Raw genomic sequence first — 18,989 nt, 5'->3', positions numbered from 1 at the left:
TTTAATTTTTGAAAAAAATGCTCACGGGTTACCTCTTATGCGAGGCGGGTCAGTGAAATGAGTCTGCACTCCTTACACGGGACAGACCAACTCGACCACATTTCGTGGGCCAAACAAGAGGCGGACCTATGTGAGACAAGCCAACCCATATTGTCATCCCTAGAATATAACAAATAAAGACAAATTCTCCTTGCACTATATCATTTTTGACATACACCCAACAACACTCTCTGAAATGTCCTGTGTACCCTTAATGAACTATATGAAATGTTTATGGTATCATTAATGAAATAAAAGATAGGTTTCCACTACGGTAATGCATCCTCTACACCCAACCTTGTGCACCCAACATTCACTGACTATCTAAGGCACGACATATTAGTGAGTTTCTAATGCACGGCGGCAGAGAGGAGGAGAAGAGTTGTCATTCATGGAGTTGGAGAAGAGATATGGTTGTGGGAACTGATATGCAGTGCAGTGCAATGCAATAAGTTTTCGCAAATTCTGTGACTTTTGGATATCTGTATCCAGAAGTGTTTTTTCTTTTCCAGATGTGCATATCCGGGGCTATACCAGATGCTTATGTCCGATTGTACCAAAATCATTACATTACAAAAAAAAAAAAACTGAGGATGATTGACTTCTAGATATGTATATCTATAGTCAAAGAGTACAATTATGGATACAATATCCGTAGACAAATATGACACTTCCAAATACTAATATCCATAGGCAAAGTTGACTTTTAGATGCGAATATCCGTAGACAAATATTTGACTTCCGATATTGACATCCATACACAAATATGTGACAAGAGCAAAGTTTGATTTAAAACCTTATGAGAGGTGTATATAAAAAATATATGTTGCAGGAAGAAATTGCCACCAAATAAGTTAGGTTACACGTGTGATTTTGGTGGACGGTTCCATGGGCTTTAACCCAGATGAGTCAGGTTGTGAAATTGGATTCACTACAATTTTAAAAAATATTAATGAGTTTTACTTCAGTATGACGCGAGCCAGGTTGACTTGGACCACAATCCACTTTTACTACCCTACCAAGAAATAATTACTATGATATCATTTAGGAAATTTAAATAAAAGTATATAAAAAGAAATGACAATATTAACAATTTAACTATATAAAAGGTCATCGAAGTTCTAATTAAAAGAGGATAGGAAACCTTCATGCCATATTTAATCTTTTACCCTCTATTTTAGTTATAAGCATATAACAGCCTTTGTGGGAGTGGTGGTATCGAAGGAACAAAAACCAAAACAACTCGTATAGAACTACCATCCATTGTTTTATTAAAGCACCTTAAGCCAAATTAGCAGAGTTGTAGTTGATAAACGTTATTATTTTGGGAGAAAGGGCAAATACTTAAGTAGTAATGCCCATACCCAAGGCAACATATACAAAGTGGTTTCAAAAGGATGGATAGTCTCCACTACGCTCTAATCCACTATATGGCTGCAGATAAGAGAGGTGAAGATGATGAAACCCTTTTGATGGGATAACCAGCCGCAGCATTGATGGCACACACACCATAAGGCCACTCCTCACTAACATTCCTTTTCATCAAGAGGTAACCTTCTTCTCCCCAATCTTTACCCCACGAGCTCTTCACAATCCAATAATCTTCTCCACCCACTGAACCATATCCCACAATTAAACACACAAGAGTTACAGACCTTGAATCCTTCGAGCAGTTATCACCACCATACACTCCCTGTCATCAACACAACACAATAATTCACCAATTAGCCACCACACACAACCATCTAAAACACTGTACGTACCCAAAAGTTTCAAATCTGCATAATCTTTCTAGACAATATTATATAGCATATATGTTCAATTAATCAACCATTATGAGAAATCAATATTCTTACACCAGTGTAAAATTGAAGACCGGTTGCATCTATGCTCACACTAACAGGCTGCTTACTGACACGGCACAAGAGACCTTTTTCTGTCCCATCCACAACTATTAGGTTATCAATACTAACAGCCTTGTTTGCATTTACCTTAAAGAAAAAAACAAAAACCTTCAAATGAGCAGACAAAGATAATGTCTAGAAAAATATATTGTCACACTTTTTTCTTTTTCTTTTTGAAAATGTAGGCTATGGATGCTAGGAGAAATAAACTGTAAACCAGACCTTGCAAGAACCGTTTTTGGCTGTGTAAGGGTAATTTGCTTCTGTGTCAATGCCACCATTGTTGATAACGTAACCAAATGCATTGAAGTAAAATCCTCCAGCACAACCATGGCTAGAAGGGTCACAGTCCACGAGTTCTTGAGCAGAGAGGGTAACAAGATCCCCACTAACTATTTTGTTTATTCCTTCAATGGCCCCTGTCACACTGAAAGCCCAATGGCTCTCTAATAAAACAAGTATAACATGTTAAATCAGTACAAAATCATGCATGTTGCTAATGTTGCAAAATGAAAATATTGAAGAAGAGATAGAAGTCTATGGAAGTACAATAGTTCTATATGCTTATTTCTTTTTTGCAAAATATTTTGTGTTTGGATTAGTTTATTAATATAAGTGAAGTCTTACGGCATTCTCCTTGATCTCTAACTTCGGTCACAGCACCCTTCTCCCTCCAATCTACAGAATCAGGAAGGTTTTCACAGTCATCATCATCATCCTTCTGCATCTTCCTACTCCCCAAGTTGGAGGGCATATCTATTTCTTTCAAGTAGGTTTCCGCAAACTCCTCGGGACTCGTATCAGCAAACTTGTTCAGACCCAAACGGTGCTGCGTCCCTGACTTTCTCTTTGCATTCATCTCATTGATATACCTCAAATTCCTTTGGAAAATGTGGAACCTCTTTGCCTTCTCCTCTGGGTTGCCGTATTCACGCCCGTGCTCCTTCTGCCACACTTGGAACAGTTGCAACACTTCTTCCTCCGAGGAAAACTTGTCCAACTTGTCACGGCCATGAATGGTGTAGGCACTCGGAAAAGCAAAGGAGAGACATATGAAGGAAACAAGGACGAGGAAAAGAAGAAACAACTTGGTCATCTTCGAACTCATCACCTGCAGAAATCAGTAACCAGTGTTGAGTTATACAGTTCTTATGTATCTGAGTAACATATATTGTGTCCGTGATGAAGTTGCTTCATGTGCCACCTAGGTGAATTATTGATACCCACGTTTAATTCGTTTGTTTTTTAGGGGCTCCAATCCAATTGTGTGAATGGAGACGTACGCATATTAATCATTCTTTCCATATACCTCCAAAATTGTCATATATGTAGTTTTATTCCCACAAATCTCATGTCATCTTATCTTTTCATTCTAGCGAGGTTCCAAATGATATTACGGTGATAAAAAACGTTGAAGATAATAAATAAAAAAAGTTATGCGGATCATATGTGCTTTTGCAAATAATTGTAGAGAAAAAGACATGATATTTCCACAATCAACCTGTTTCATACAGTCATGATATAATTTATTTAAATGGAGATGAAGTTAATTATTTCATATATTCTGTAAGAAGAATAATATATCATTATTGAAGTAAATTTTTCATATGGTGAGATATGAAAACTTGGTTTTTAAAGGATAATTTTGCTGCAGAGAAAGAGAAAGAAGAGAAAGGTAGAGTGGGTGACGTTTCTCTGCTAGAGTACATTACTACTGCCAAACCCGTGAATGAGAAGTCAGACTAGATATTCTCAGCATCAAATAAATACCAATGAAAGCTTTCAACTGGTAACTATCAAGTTATTGTCTCAAGAATGTGATTTTAAACTATGTTGATGATGTGTTGTGAGTATATATAAGTATTCTTTTAGTTCTAAGGTTAGTTCTGATATTTTTAGCACCTATTCATTATATTATTATAGTAAATAGAGAGAAATATAACACAATTAATAAATAGTCTAGAGAATTTTAGAAGAGTGCAACTAATTGCATGTGATGATTGAAAAGTTAGCTTCTAGTATCTATTCATTTTCTTGAAATCAGACAAACGTGCTAGATGTCTTTTAGCATGGAGAGCAAGCCTCCCCATTTACTTAATTAAGGAACCATACAAAATTATAAACTTTTTAATCTTATAAAATATTAGACTTAAAATAAAACAAAAATATTGATTAATTACTTTTAAATTATATAATCCAAAATATTTATTTGACAAGTAGTAGTTTCTGATTATCCAATTCAAAAGATTTTTTATGTTATTAAATACATTTTGGGTCCATGAAAAACAAGTATGGAATAGAAGGTCTTGAATGGATGAAAGATGCAGAGTATGTTTATGATATAAGACCAAAACCTTTGAAAATCTAACAAGAACCATCACAAATGGGCTCTCGGTTAGTGGTGCGCCAGGTTGCAAGAGTGCCGCGGGTGAGAGAAGAGAGTCAGAGAGAGAAAGGTAAAAAGTGTTTAGAGTTTTTTATTTTAAATTTTTTACTGAAGGACAAAACAGTATTTTTAAATTTATTATGGGGGTAGCTGAAGAACACATGGGGGTGCAGGAAGTAGCAGCTGAAAATGTTGAGTTTGGAAAGCAACTTTTTTTTCTTCATAAACTACTTAGCTTATTTAAAGGTGGCCAATGGAATAGAAACAGAGTTGATAGAATTATTTTTGCCAAATTTCGCTCAACAAAAAGAAATTAATAATTTTTTGCTCATTGGATTTTGACTTCTCTAAGTAGATTTCTAAAAAAAGACTTAACTGTAATATATTTATTTAAATTGTTGTTTCATTCCGAAGAGAAAGTGTGTGTATATAAGTTAAATTTTTCGATTATATTTTAATACAATATATTATTTTTTAAGATAATTATATTTAGAATATTATTATAATAAAATAAATAAATAAATAAAATGTTAAAATAAATTTATTAATTTAAATGTTGATATTTTATAAATTAATTTATTTTAATATTTTTGAAATATAATTTGTTATTTAGTAAAATTTTAGAGTAGTCTTTTATTTTAATTTAGATTTATATTTTTAAAATTATTTTCTTATCAAATTATTTCAAAAAATAATTTTTATATATATGCAATTTTTTTCTATTATATCAATCAAAACAACAATAATTTTTCATTAATTTCTTTTTTTACTTTTTATTTTCTTCTTCTTAATTCAAATAATCTCACTCTTGAGTGTCTTTCTCTCTCTTTCTCTTCTATTCTTTTCTCCTCTTTTCTCTATCATCTAAACAAAGGCCGGGAGAGTTATTAAGGACAAGTAACTTATACATTAATAAATTAATAGTTCTGCTTCTTAATTTATACGTTACATATAGGAATTAGTGTCATCCATTAAACCAAACCCTCCTTACTTCACAAAAAATATAATATTTTATTTTGTGCATTTAAATATATAGCTTATTTTTAAATGGAAGGAATATAATTGATAAGATCTTTATTCAATAATTAATTAGTTTTGACAATATTCACCAAGTACATATTAATTAGTAGTAAGAAGCAGACCACTTCAAAATTATTAATAAACGAACATAATATTAAAAAAACCGCTAATTAGTTACTTAAATTAGCAGAAAAGAGAATAAGCACAATTACATGATGAAAATTTATTATTTTTACAATTAAGGTGTGATTTATCCTTACCGTCTTTACCAAATTTCTATGATTCAAATTGCCAAATATAGATAGCAAGTATGATGGAATACTTAAAGTGGTAGGATAAAAGGGAAATATATATTTTTTCTAATAAAATTATGATATATTTGAAATTATACAATGCCTAATCATTGATTTTTAAAATAAATATACTTTAGGGGATTCTTCAGCTTAACGTTGAAGCCATGAGTAGTGTGTTGCATGAAAGCGATATGGAAAAACTTGTTTACAGAAAATAAAAATGAAATTGCAAATGAGGAAACAGAAAGAATGTAGTAGAAAAAGGAAGCGCGTGGTTTGAGCAGCAGTCCATCACAGTGAAAAAAAAGTGTAATAGCATTGAAGTGGAATATTTAGTCCATTCTGTAACGTTATCTTGCAGACACATTGTAAAATCCGAAATTACGCAGAAAGCAAAAGAACAACAAATACCCAATCTTTCTGTCTTTATCTCTGCTTTCCTTTGTGCTTACTCATTCCCCCCACTTTCTCACTCACTCACTCATTTCATCTTTCCTGGACTGAACTCTCTCACCAAGTGATGTTCACTCACTACTTATTTGACGATTCCCTGCTATCCATTTCTTGAGTTTTATATGGCCAATTCAGATGCATAATGCCACATGACCATGACAAAAAACACACACTACAGACACTTTCTTCAATTTGGCTTCCACTGCAAATTCCAGGGATGACCATATCCCATGTTTCATGCTGTTATTAAATAGGTATCATCTTTTCTTCATTGCTTTTTCTCTTCTTTTCTATTGCACTTCAATTATTACTCTAGTGGGACCTTAAGCTAAGCTTGTTATGATATGATGATCCATGAAGCTTCTCTTGCTTTGTCTTTTTAGCTTATTTACCATATTTAGTTGCCTCTGTTGTTTTTGAAGACTTGCAATTGTTAAATATTTGTATATTTGGCTTATTGAGAAGAGGAAAGTCTGGCTTTTATAGGAATTTTACTGTCGTATGCTTGAGTCTTTGGTTTCCTAAGCAACAAATATAAAAACTTATATAACTAGAATCAGCCGAATGTTTGCTTTTCCCGTCTCACTCGCTCAATAATTTTTCTCTATGGTTAAAGGCTGAGAAGATGGAAAGTTATTTGAGTTATCTGTAGCTGTTGTCGTGAGTTCATTTTGGTTTAAATTTTTCTTACTGGTTGCATCACTGTGCTCCTCTGGTCTCGATTTAACTCCTGTTGAATTGGAATTTGAAGCAGAGAATTTACTGTTTAAATTGTAATTTAAAATGTAATGATCTGGTTCTTCCATCTTCTATTTTTCAGAGTTTCTTGATTGAATAGAAGGATTTTGATATCCTATCCTTTTTATGCTGAAATTAGTAGCATTTGATATTCCCTTGATTCTTGAACTTACTAATGAGAGTGACTGCATAAAAGAAAGAGTTCATTCAGTTGATGTTGGTGTGGAACATGATGGATGAAAGGAAGTTGAACATTGATGCTCCTCTTATGTCGGTGAGACGCTCTTTTGGTCCACCTCCATCCTTAACTGAAACAAGAAGGATACTAGAGAAGCCACAAACACTTCCACACTGTAATTCAGACACCACTTTGGATCAGGTAACAGACCCTGTTGCAGTGCCTTTCAATTGGGAGCATATCCCTGGAAGGCCGAAGGATTATGATGGATCTGAACCTCAACCTCGTGTACAGGCTTCAGTTACCCCAACCCCAACTCTTCCCCCTGGAAAGTCCACAAATCATGCCAAACAGCTACTGGAAAAGGACGCTAATGTTGCAAGTAGCTTTAGATCCCCAACCACATCAAATTCTTTTAGTGAGAAAATAGACTATGACGGAGAACACAAAGATGAGAAAATAGAAAAGGTGGAAGAGAACGACGAGTATGATTATGATGGTGATGTTTTTTCTGATGCCCTTGAAACACTGTCACCTACAGAACCATTGTCCATGAATTGTAGTGTAAGTGGTGTTAGCGGCTTAAATAATTCGGATGCAAATATGTGTGGAGCCTCTTCTACTGATAAACAAGCTCAAGATTTCATGATGAGCCGGTTTTTACATGCAGCAAAGGCTATGACTATCCAGCCTCCTCAATATATTTCTTCTAGAAAACAATCTGTTCTTGCAGAACAACCTAGGGAATTCATCAAATTGGTTCCTGAGCAAAAGAAATCATTTGTTAATAGACATATCACTGACATTGTACCATATAATGGTCAATGTCAAGAAGATGAAGAAGAGGAAAGTGGAGATGAAACTAATGATTATGCAAATATTTCAGCTAAAGGTTGCGGATTGCTTCCTCGCTTATGTGTTAGAAATTCATTGTGCATACTAAATCCAGTGACTGAAACAAAAATAGGGAATCAGTTGTCATTGTATTCTGCCTATGAGGTTGGAAAACCTGATAAAAGTTCTCATATTCGCTCTCACGGACCAGCTCCAGTTATAAAGAAGGTATGAACTATATAACACTTATATTCTATTCATGCATTGCATTGCACCCTTCTGTAGTCCATTGTACCCAGGAATGAATTCTATCATGACGAAACCATGTGAAATCTGTGTCTATTTCTCCCCATAAATATTCACAAATATCGATAAGATTCCATCTGTTTAATTCCTATGAAGAGAGATTGACACTACGTCACAAGACAGGTTCATGAAAATTCAATATTAGAAGATCCATTCCCCCCCTTTACCCTCCTTCTGTAAATCGGGTTTTGTCAACGATGACTTCAACACAATTACACCAATCATGACTTCAAGTCATTTATGAATCATTAACTTTTTCAACAGGCTTGGGATGCTATTAATATGAGGAAATCAAGCTCTAGAGCTGCATCACCAGACAAGAAGGATCTAAGGAAAAAATGGACTAGTGAATCAAGCAGATATACTTACTCTGGTGAAATGAAGCAGCTGGGTAGGCTCTCTCCCTTTCGTCGTTCAAGAGCTGCTGCTGCTGGCATATCTCCTTTTCCAAGTAAACCTCAACCTCTCTTTCCTGGAGCAAAGTCGCTTGGGGATTCCAAACAAGCTGACAATAATCTTTCTGGCAAATTGAAATTCCCTAGCAGAGGATCTGCACGTATTCAAGAGATGCTATCACAAGGAGCCAAAAGAAGCTCAAGTTCTGGGAGCCTTACTGTTGAAAAGACACTGTACATAGACACTGCGAGTACTGTAAAATCATCATGCTCTAGTTCACGTTCATTAGGAAGCGGAACAGTGGTAGGAAAAGAAAGAAATTCCTTACTAGATTCTTTTCGGGATATGAAACACCTACAAGCTTTGGACGAGAATTTGGGTTCTCAAAAGTTGAATTCTTCGGATGCCGATTCTTCAACTTTACCTGGCATGCTATATCTCATGTCCAAAGAAGATAAAGCTGAAAAAATGACAACTGATCAAGAAATTAATCAAGAATCCGCGTCTTTGCAAATTGTGCCAAGTTCATTTGACAAAGATGCAGAGATCAACAACCAGAAGATTGTCGTAGTTGATGATCAAGGAAAAGTTGGCACGGAATATGTTCTGCTTCCTCTTGCCCCACCATTGCCAAAGTCACCTTCTGAGTCCTGGCTTTGTCGTGCCCTGCCTCTAGTTCCTTCTAAGAATTCATTCCCACATTCGAATCAAGGTACACTATCCAAGGCTAAAAGACAGGGTTTTAGTAGAGCATCAAGCTATACTAAGTGGGAAACAATAGTGAAATCTTCGAACGTGAATCATGATCAAGTAAGCTGTTCTAAGGTAACCTCATTAATCCCTATAGCCTTGTTCTTTGGCATTAATCGATGGTTAAGTTACACAAAGGATGAAAACTCACATTTAACTTTTCTATACAGGAACTAGTCGTGTATAGGTCTCGGCATTCGAAATCTTAGACATGGAACGCTAGCGTTTATACCATGTTATGATCCAAAGCTTTTTATGATCTTTATTTTTTCAGCCTCGTGGGATATAGTTCTCCTCCTCCTATTCCTTGTTGTCATGACAGCATAGGTTAGATTTTGGCCTCTTGTAAACTTTCATATCTTACTTTTCATTTTCTATTGAATTTTGTTTATATTTGTTGACTTCTTAAACTTGATTCCTCACACCTTTTCCATTTTCTTGATATCAGTATTTTACATAGAGAAATGAATATAATTTTTGGTGATCAATAAAAGCAAACAAAGCTTCTTTGGACTAGTGGTACTTTAGGTGGATCCAAAATTTGATAAACTACCTCCAGAGGTGCAGTCTCACAGCTATATAGTGTCTTCCTTGTGGTACTTCCCGACAGCTTGCTCAGACCAACGAACCTTTGCTTTTTTTATCTGCAGCTAATCTTAAAGTATCGGTACTTTATATATGGGAATGTATATATATAAACTATATTAGTAATTGCTGTTATTCATATTATATTGTTTCTTCTTTACATACAATATTTCATGCAAAATTTTCTAACATTTAATCTGTCTTTTCTTTCAATTTCATAAACTTATGTCCAAGTATGAAAATCAAAGTAATTCTGATTTAGGGTGGGTTTATACAAATGTCACAAGCAACTTTTCTAGGGTCAAAATATAAAGCTTCATAATAGGCTCTTCATGATGCTGCTATAGTAGCCTATCACTTCAACAAGGCAAATCACATCTCTTTATAATCGCTGTCTTCATTTATTATCTAATATATTGGCCCTGGATTACTTCAATGTTACGTAAATTGAAGGACGCAATTCAAGTTCTATTAAATTGTTAAAAGGCAAAACTAATTCATTCATTGAAAAGATTACTACAAGGATATTTTTATACAGAAAAGAAATGGCACTCAACTAGTCAATTACAGATCATTTCTAACATATTTTTTAATGATGGTTAATGTTTATGATGATAGACACCATTAGATGCAAGACAGATAATTTACTGATTATTACATAAACTTATAGTGGTGGACGAAATTTGAACGGTATAATGCTACAATAAACATATAAATCAAAATGTTTCATTGGTCATTGAGATAAGACACATTATTTAGCTTTTGAAAACAGGAAGTCATTTCTTTGACTTTCATAATAATATTTCTAGAAAAACATTAAACTTTGTTGACTTTTTTGTCTAAGCAACTTCCCCAATTAACATGAATGGTCAGCATAAAAACATCACATAAAAGCACACATATGTATGTTGGAATGTCGTCAGTATACATAAATTTTGAAGTCAAGAGAGGCCATGCCAGTATAAAACATACTCATAGGTGTTGCGAGGTCATGCGAGGTATAAATTTTCGTTTTGGAGTTTTTAGAGACTCTTTTTAAATGGGTGTTTGTTTTCCGAAATCTTTTTACATTTAAAAAAATATGAAAGTAGAAGGTTGTAAAAAAGTATGTATGTGTATGTTTTATTTTTAAAGAAATGATTAAATACCTAATAAAAATGATTAAAAAAAGTGTCCGTTGATAATTCCTAATAAAAATGTTTATGTAAATGGTTATTTAAAAAGTTCAACTATTTATATATAAATCCTTTATAAGTATTTAATATTTAATACACAAACACATGTTTTTTCTTTATATTTGGTACATAATACACTACAAGAAATATCCTTTTTAGCATGGGCAAAAAACGGACAATAGGTGCAGTAAACGGACGAAAAGTGTAATTAGCGTAGGCTTAACATCAACTTAAATGTGGCAGTTAATATGTTCGACGTAAAATAGTGGGGGTTGGGTTGGACACATTTTTGCATAGGCCTAACCTACATTTTGCCCACATTTTATATTATTTATTAAAAAAAGCGTGGGCTAAGCTTACTCATGGGCCACACAATTTTTATCCAACCGTGAGCTTAGCCTTAGCATTGGTCACGTAAAAAATATATTTATAGTCTAAGCGGGGCTTAGCCTACACACAAACCTTCACATTGGTTACACAAAAATTATAAAAGCGGGGTTTAGCCTACACACAAGCCTTCGCATGGTCACACAAAAATTATAAAAGCGGGGGCTTAGCCTACACTTAACCCACACAATTTTGAAGTATACGTAGCAACCACACAATTTTGAAACAACTTAGCCTACACAGGTTTTTGGACTTTAGAGTAATATTTTAAAATATAAAATTCTTTTTCATCTGACAACTTTAATCACACTAACTTTTATTTTGTTTTTTATAAAAAATAATATTTTCTCTTAGGAAAAATTAATTATTGTTTAAATAACATATAAGTGTTATTATATTTTTTTTAATGTAAAACTAGTTGCTTACTATTTTCTTTATAAAAAATTATCAGTAATTCCTTTTATTTATTTTTTATTAAACCATTTTAAAAATTAGAAGTTAACATTTCAAAAACTATCAATAAAGTGAAACGAACTATTCAAGTAGAAAAAAACTAAAAATGAGTTGACATCCTAGAAACATATCCTGGTTAAAATATGATTTTCCCTCAAACATTAGTGAAGGTATAATTTGAATTACATGCATAGTATTGAGAAAATCCAAAAAAAAAGAAAAATGTTGAGTGGCTTAATCGTGGAAACAAAGAGCACCTTTTGATTTGTTATATTTGGTAGAATGCACGTATCCATAGGAAATTGAAATACTTTTGGGTTAGAGTAACACAATAACAATTTGTATCTCAAACATGACCTTTCCAGCAATGTGTATCCCAAAGTATATAATGTGTATTTATCAACGCAAAAATAAAACCCACTATATATACTCATGGTTTTGCATAAATAAAAAGTGAAAGAATTAGCCATTGGTTAGTTTATATACCATCAAAACACTACTTGTCCTCATTTGGAGACTCCGCAAGTGAAGGATCATTCCCAGCAACACTACTTGTCCTCTTGTAGATATCTCTGCATGAAATAACGTTTAACACAAATTATTAAAACAATTAAAAGTATTTAATATATTAAATATTTCTTATTTAGTAATGTGTTTAAAATATTCATTAACAAATAACCTTCAAATAACTAAAATTTATTAAAAAATATTGAATGCGCTTATGATCATGAGAAAATATATTAAATATTCTGTAACTAGTATTTTTCTAGACATTTCTTAATACGTTTGTCAGTTTTTAGAATAAGAATAAATAAAATAAAGTGCTTTTTGTTTTTGAACTTTCTTTTTGTGTGGATTCTGATATTCTTGACTTCAAGTCAAGAACTAAAGATTGAGTCTGTGATCACATACTTAAATAGAAGAAGTTGGAAGATATGAATGAACTATTTTATTTAAATAAACTTAACTTTGACAAAGAAGCTTTCTGCACACCAAACTTTTCTTATCGAAAGGAAAGTGAGCAAAGACTGGGAGTTGTTGGAAAATTCACTTCACTTTGTTAATTTGAATGATGATTAAGCAAAAAGTTTATGTTGGAAGTCCTAAAGATGTGGCATATATGCAATGGAGGTAACATCACAAGTCCTAAGCTTTCTGAACACACACAGTAGGTTACCATTGTGAGACAACATTCACAATCAGTATAACCTTCCCAGTGAAATCATTCAGACTCACATCATTTCCTCGGATGTCCTGTAAATATAGTTCACTGCATAAACAAATATAAATTATCAAAGAAAAACTTCTTCCAAGCAGTTAAATACTAATCACAGATCAGCAATATAACCAGACTTGTCCCAACATAACTGTCATGTCTTATCTAGTACTCTTCCTATAGAAAATTTAAAAGAAAAAACAAATATATATACTATTCGTTGTCAAAAGAAATAGATTGGCTTACCTCAATTTTGTTTTTATCCTTGCATAATTCTATTTCTGACTTGTTGACATTCTTTATCCTTTGCTCGGTCTTTGATTTTAAATCAGCTTCCACGACTCCAACAGGTTTTGTCACCTTGAAAAAACAGCATGGAAATGAAAAACTAAGCAGCTATTAGACATAACAAATCTCCTAATACCTGTCTTAGGGTGCATAATAGAACTTCAGAAGGCATATTAGTAGGTATATACACAATATTTGTTTCAAAGTTCAAACAACTTTCCCAATTCATCAAGGATAACCATTATTGAAGTGGACATACTGGTTTTTTTGCTAACACTGCTTCTGCACTATAGCTTAGTTAGTAAACCATTGATGTTTGTATTGTAATCAACAAGTTAATAACAATAACTTTGAAATTAATAACAATATTAATAACAATAACTTTGAAATTAATGGTAAAAAATACCCAAAACAACAAGTTAGATGCTATTAGAAATTTGAAAAAGAAAACTCTAGTGTTGTCACTATTACAAAATACCTTAGGTTCTTGAGCACTAAAGAGCAGATAAAAGGCTCACAAAATGAAAACTACAGAACAATGCAGTTGTACTTTCTGTTCCTTTTTTTTTCTACTCTTTCTTCTATTTTATTTTCCATCATGAAGAATGCGCTTTTGGAGAAGCCAAGGTTCTTTTATTTTTTGGAAGTGACCGAGGAAAGTGACCATGAAGATGATTTCTATGTTGAGTTTGGTGTTGGAAGTGGGTTTGGTGAAGGATACAGTGGAGAGCAGGGTTATGAGAATGAGAAGCAAGTGGCTCCTTAGTATCCTAGTGGATATGGGTTGGAAGCTATGGACATTTGTGAAACCTAGCCTAATCTTATTCAACTTCAAACACAGGATGCAACATCAAACACAAAATAAAATTCTATCACCAGGTTGGTTTCCTCTGATGTCAGGTATCACAAGCGTTGCCCCGAGACTTCTAGCAACAATCATCGGATATTATCAGCAAACACAATCTGAAATCGAGAAGTTAGGGTTACTGCGAAAGATTAAGAAAGGAGAAGGGAAACTCACTGTGAGTACAATCGCTCAATCGCTCTCGCTCGCTCAATCACTCTCGCTCCATTGCTCTCGCTCCATCGTGTTGGGTTTAATAGTGCCAAAGTTCAAGAGGGGGGGTGAATTGACCTTTTAAAACTTTCTCGCAGAAACAGTGTTTAACACAGTTTTACAGAAAATAAATCGATTTATGTGAAAATGAACAGATTTATTTCAGCACTGTTTTTGTTTGAAACGCTTTTAATTCAGCAAGGTTAATCACAAGGTTATGCAGTGAGAATTTCCAGCAGCACACACACAGATATCAGATTTGAAAAACAGTGAAACACAAAACAGCAAGCTTCAATTTCAAGCACGTGATTAAGGTTCAATTGATAGCAAGCTAATTAATTGAGTGACCTTTGCAAACAAGCTGTTCCAGTTGCTTTTAACAGACTATGAGTGTTCTTCTTGATGTCAAGCAATTTCCAGAAATTAAGAACAATGAATCACAGAACAGCAAGCTTCAACTTTGAGCAATTGTTTAAGGTTCAATTAATAGCTTTGACAGTTTCTTGAACAACTTATCACAGTCAATCTGTTCCAATGGTTTTTAGCAGATTATATATGTTCTTATCAGATTCAAACACCTTTTTCAGAAATCAAGAACAGTTTGCTCAGTGCCCAGAAAGAACAGATTTATTTTCAATTGAACAAATTTATTTCTTTGCTGTTTTATCAATTGTGCAGAAACGAAATTGCAGAGAGAGAGAGAGAGAATGAACACAAGCAATTATACTGGTTCACTCAACCTGAGCTACATCCAGTCTTCACCAACAACAGGTGGAAATCACTAACACACAGTACAACCAAGTACAATTCCCACTGTTCTTGAAACCTACAAGAACTTAGGTACTCTTGCTGAAAAAACCTATTTCAGCATACACACACCCACTCTTCAAGAACACCTATCAAGAAGAGTGTTCAACCAAACTATTACAAGAAAGAGATGTGAAACGACTACACCTGATTGAGGATACACAGATTTGCCTTAAACCAGTAGGCAAGATTGCTAGAACAGTAGCTGCACCTCACACCAAGCTTTTGGAACCAAACCAAGAACAAGCACTTTGTGATTTTTGAAATCTTTGAAGAACAAATGCTAATCCTTGAAAACACTTAACTCTCTGCTGTCAAAACTTGTTTTTTGCAAATGTATGAACTGTTTTAATCGTTGTTAAACTCAGAAAACAAGTTTGCATTTTATAGAAAGCCAGCTTATAACAGAATTTTGAAAAACAGTTAAAGTTGTTATAAAATGAACAGATTGAAAATAAAATGAACTGATTTATTTTCAAAAGCAGTTAGAGAATTTGTTAAGTGAGGAGACTTAGTCAACCATTCTGGTGCTGAGATAAAACTGAAAAACGTTTAAGCTTGATATGGCACCAGAGGCAAAAAGAATCTATTCATTTACAGATGAACAGATTTATTTTTCAAAACGAAAACAGAGAAAGTTTAACTATTTGAAACTCAGTCGTTTTGAAAAGAAGAAGACTTAGTCAAAATACCTGATGCACAAAATCTAATTTTTACAAGACTTTAGCCAAGGCATCAGTGAAAAAATGAATCTGTTTATTTAGAAAAGAACAGATTTATTTTTATGCAGTAAACGTGTTTTTGTGTAAAACATGTGAAAAACCGTTTAAGAAAACTTATGCTTGTTCTTATCACATGGCCAGTGGTTATGAGGTGAGTTACTCAGCAAAAAGCCACTCTTAGACTACCTCTAAGCACTAACTAAGACATACTTAAAGCAAAGCAAAATTACATGAAAAGTACATATAAGACTTCATCAAACACTACATATAGGTCTTCATCAAACACAATCTTGAAGGGGCAGCAACCATCTTCAACACATCGCTCTCGCTCCGTCGTTCTCACTCCATCGCTCAATCGCACTCGCTCAAATGCTCACGATCCACTGCTCAATCACGTTCACGGTCACGTTCAATCACGTACCAAATGCTCAAATGCTCCACTGCTCAATCACGTTCCAAATGCTCAAATGCTCCACTACTAAGTTGCTCAAATGCTTAAGCTTTTGAATGAGTTTAAGCCCCCAAAAATGAAACCATGGTTGGGTATTTTGACTTTCAATTTAAATTTAAATTTAAAATTATAGCGGGGGCTAAACCTTCAAAAATTTAAAATAAGATAGTGTAGAGATAGTGTGGGTTAAGCCTTCAAATTTAAGTAGGCATAGCGTCAGCCAAACCTTCAATTTTATTATTATTATTTTTTTCTTTAATTGTGAAGGTTAAGCGGACACTATTTAGTGTCCACAAGTGGGCCGTCACTTTTCTTTGCAGCTAAATGTTGTTTTTCTTGTAGTGATAAGATGTGAGAAAATAATTTTATTTATAATCTAATGACTTGAAAATGTTTAATCAATGACCGGGCACTATAGTTTCATAAAGAGCACATTAGGTTCATCGGTGAACTAATGGAATGTTTTCAAGGAAACGATTTTGGAATCGCTGGGAATATGGTAGGGAATGGAGTTAGGGAGCTAACCGATACCAGGAAACGCCATTTTTCTACACTCATTTTCCTGTGAATTTTGGCGGACTAGATCTAGGGAGGATTTTTCATAAGTGAGAAAAAGTAGTGGACATTTTCATGGTTATGAAACTCAATGGCAGGGGTCAACGACTTGGTTTTGTCACGGAGGTTGAAAATTAGATTACTTTAGAAAAAAAAGGTTTAAACTATGTAAGGATTGAGAATAGGAAGATGCAATAGGAACGAAGTTCAAAAGGAGTATACCAAAAAGATGGAAGATAGTAACAGAGCTAAAAGAAAACTATGAAGTGGGTGAGACGGGAGCAACATTGCAGAAGTCACAATGAAATGCACTGCCATGACTCAACTGAGCTTAGATGGAATGATTTGGAGTTTAAGGTGGAGGAAGAGATCAAGAAATGGAAGAAGGAAAGTATGGTGGGAAAATTGCACAATGCTAACAATTTGGACATGATAAAGGAGCATTTTATATTAGGCGGGCTTAGTTTCATTAGGATAAGGTATATAGGGGATAAGAAGTTCTCTTAAATGGAGACAATGAGGCTGGTTTTAAGCATTTTCGAATCCATAATTCCATGGTCGCAAACATCAACACCGACGAATAAGATTGTATGGGAGAGATACAGAAGAAAACCCAAACGGTAGTTTCTCTATCTGAGGTTGCTCAGACTTTTCAAAATTGTATTGGTATCACAGAATGGGTCAAGGACAAGGTTCAGTTGCAAAAGATTCAAGTGAATTACAAGGGTGAAGGGATTAGGTCAATGTACAAATCTTTATTCAAGCTCAATTTCGAATGATGATGGGAGCCCTTCTAGATTACTCCAGTGAGTGTAGTGGCCTCGGGGAGCATTATTCCAATCGTAAGTTAGAGACCGGAAAACCTAGGGCAAACAATGAAACGACGACATAATGGAAATCACAAAGAAGATTCCCAACAAGTAGATGGGAAGAACATGAAGGTTATGGAAATGGGAACACAACAAAGCAGTAGCAGGGGAGGGGAATCATGTAATCATCCGAAAAGCCTTAACACGGTCTTAACGACAAACACGTTGGAAAGGAGAAAGCCAAGGTAAAAAATTGCATTCCCTATATAACTGATTCAACTATAATTTTTTTTGTAATAAACTGTTTTGGCTAAGAAATGAGTATGATGAAGCCTTAGAATTTGGAACCTAGCAAGAGCCATAGGCATTATGTATATAGGAATGCGGGGAAGATAATTAAGATTATAGAAAATTTGAAAGAAAGGGTTTGTGCAACAAAAAAGAGGCAATAGAAAGGGAGAAAAGAGGGTCAACAATGATAATACTTTGTATAAACGTTAGATGGTCTAGGACGATCTGAGAAGAGAAAATATACAAGGGAAACGATAAATAAGGAAAGGGTTTTTTTTATATTCCATTATATAAAAACTAGGTTTTTTTTTGTAATGAATGAGATTAAAAGGTATCTAGAATCATCTACAATCTCACGGTCTAAATAAATGAGAGTTTAATACAGGAATTCCAACATAAAAATGTTTAAGATAAGGAGATTCGTAACTCCATTCTTGTTTCTTATTATGATAGAAGGATTAGTAGTGGTAGAAGAAGGTGGGAGCCAAATGAATTCTTTGGGAGCAAAAGTAAGTAAAGGTTTTGGCAGGCGTTTTGGAATAATCTAAAGCGCCTTTATTGATTTTTATCTAGAATAACCATTAAATGATAGTACTTAAAAGAAATCTTCTTTACTTCTAGTTTTGTTTGCCTCTCCTAATCATATTGATGTTGTAATGATTTCATAGAAATTGTAAGTTAGGAGGCGAGATGCAGAGGTTATCTTAATTCTTATATTCTTGTATAAGAATTAAGATACTCTTAAAGTGTCCCTTTTAATTCATTAATTAGTTGCTAATAAAAAAATGAGATAGACAATCAAAAGAAAACTATTTGATGAGTGAAGGTGGAGAGTAAGGAAATAGAGGTTAACATGTTACAATTACATTAATTATTTTTGTGTGAGAAAAAACTCA

General features: G+C 33.9%; 2 protein-coding genes across 3 annotated transcripts; one reads left to right on the top strand and one right to left on the bottom strand.

Annotated features, from left to right (window-relative positions):
• Positions 1–1,285: 1,285 nt before the first annotated feature.
• On the bottom strand, positions 1,286–3,204 carry LOC137812145 (P34 probable thiol protease-like). Its single transcript, XM_068614057.1, has 4 exons — positions 2,571–3,204; positions 2,166–2,389; positions 1,896–2,030; positions 1,286–1,732 (listed from the first exon to the last, which is right to left on the bottom strand). Exons 1-4 carry the CDS (start codon positions 3,049–3,051, stop codon positions 1,466–1,468), a joined length of 1,107 nt encoding a protein of 368 aa, XP_068470158.1. The 5' UTR covers positions 3,052–3,204; the 3' UTR covers positions 1,286–1,465.
• Positions 3,205–5,932: 2,728 nt separating this feature from the next.
• On the top strand, positions 5,933–10,068 carry LOC137812144 (uncharacterized). 2 transcript variants are annotated; one of them, XR_011081236.1, is made up of 5 exons: positions 5,933–6,349; positions 6,916–8,073; positions 8,416–9,372; positions 9,468–9,624; positions 9,746–10,068. XR_011081236.1 is itself a non-coding variant. In XM_068614056.1 (4 exons), exons 2-4 carry the CDS (start codon positions 7,048–7,050, stop codon positions 9,504–9,506), a joined length of 2,022 nt encoding a protein of 673 aa, XP_068470157.1. In that variant the 5' UTR covers positions 6,000–6,349; positions 6,916–7,047; the 3' UTR covers positions 9,507–9,692. The 2 variants fall into 2 exon arrangements, 1 of the variants encoding a protein (XP_068470157.1); XM_068614056.1 differs by lacking the exon at positions 9,746–10,068 and having other exon boundaries at positions 6,000–6,349; positions 9,468–9,692.
• The last annotated feature ends 8,921 nt before the right edge of the window (positions 10,069–18,989 follow it).

This window comes from Phaseolus vulgaris, chromosome 2 (genome assembly GCF_000499845.2).
Source record: "Phaseolus vulgaris cultivar G19833 chromosome 2, P. vulgaris v2.0, whole genome shotgun sequence".
NCBI lineage: Eukaryota > Viridiplantae > Streptophyta > Magnoliopsida > Fabales > Fabaceae > Phaseolus > Phaseolus vulgaris.
This window is presented reverse-complemented; position numbering and strand designations above follow the sequence as displayed.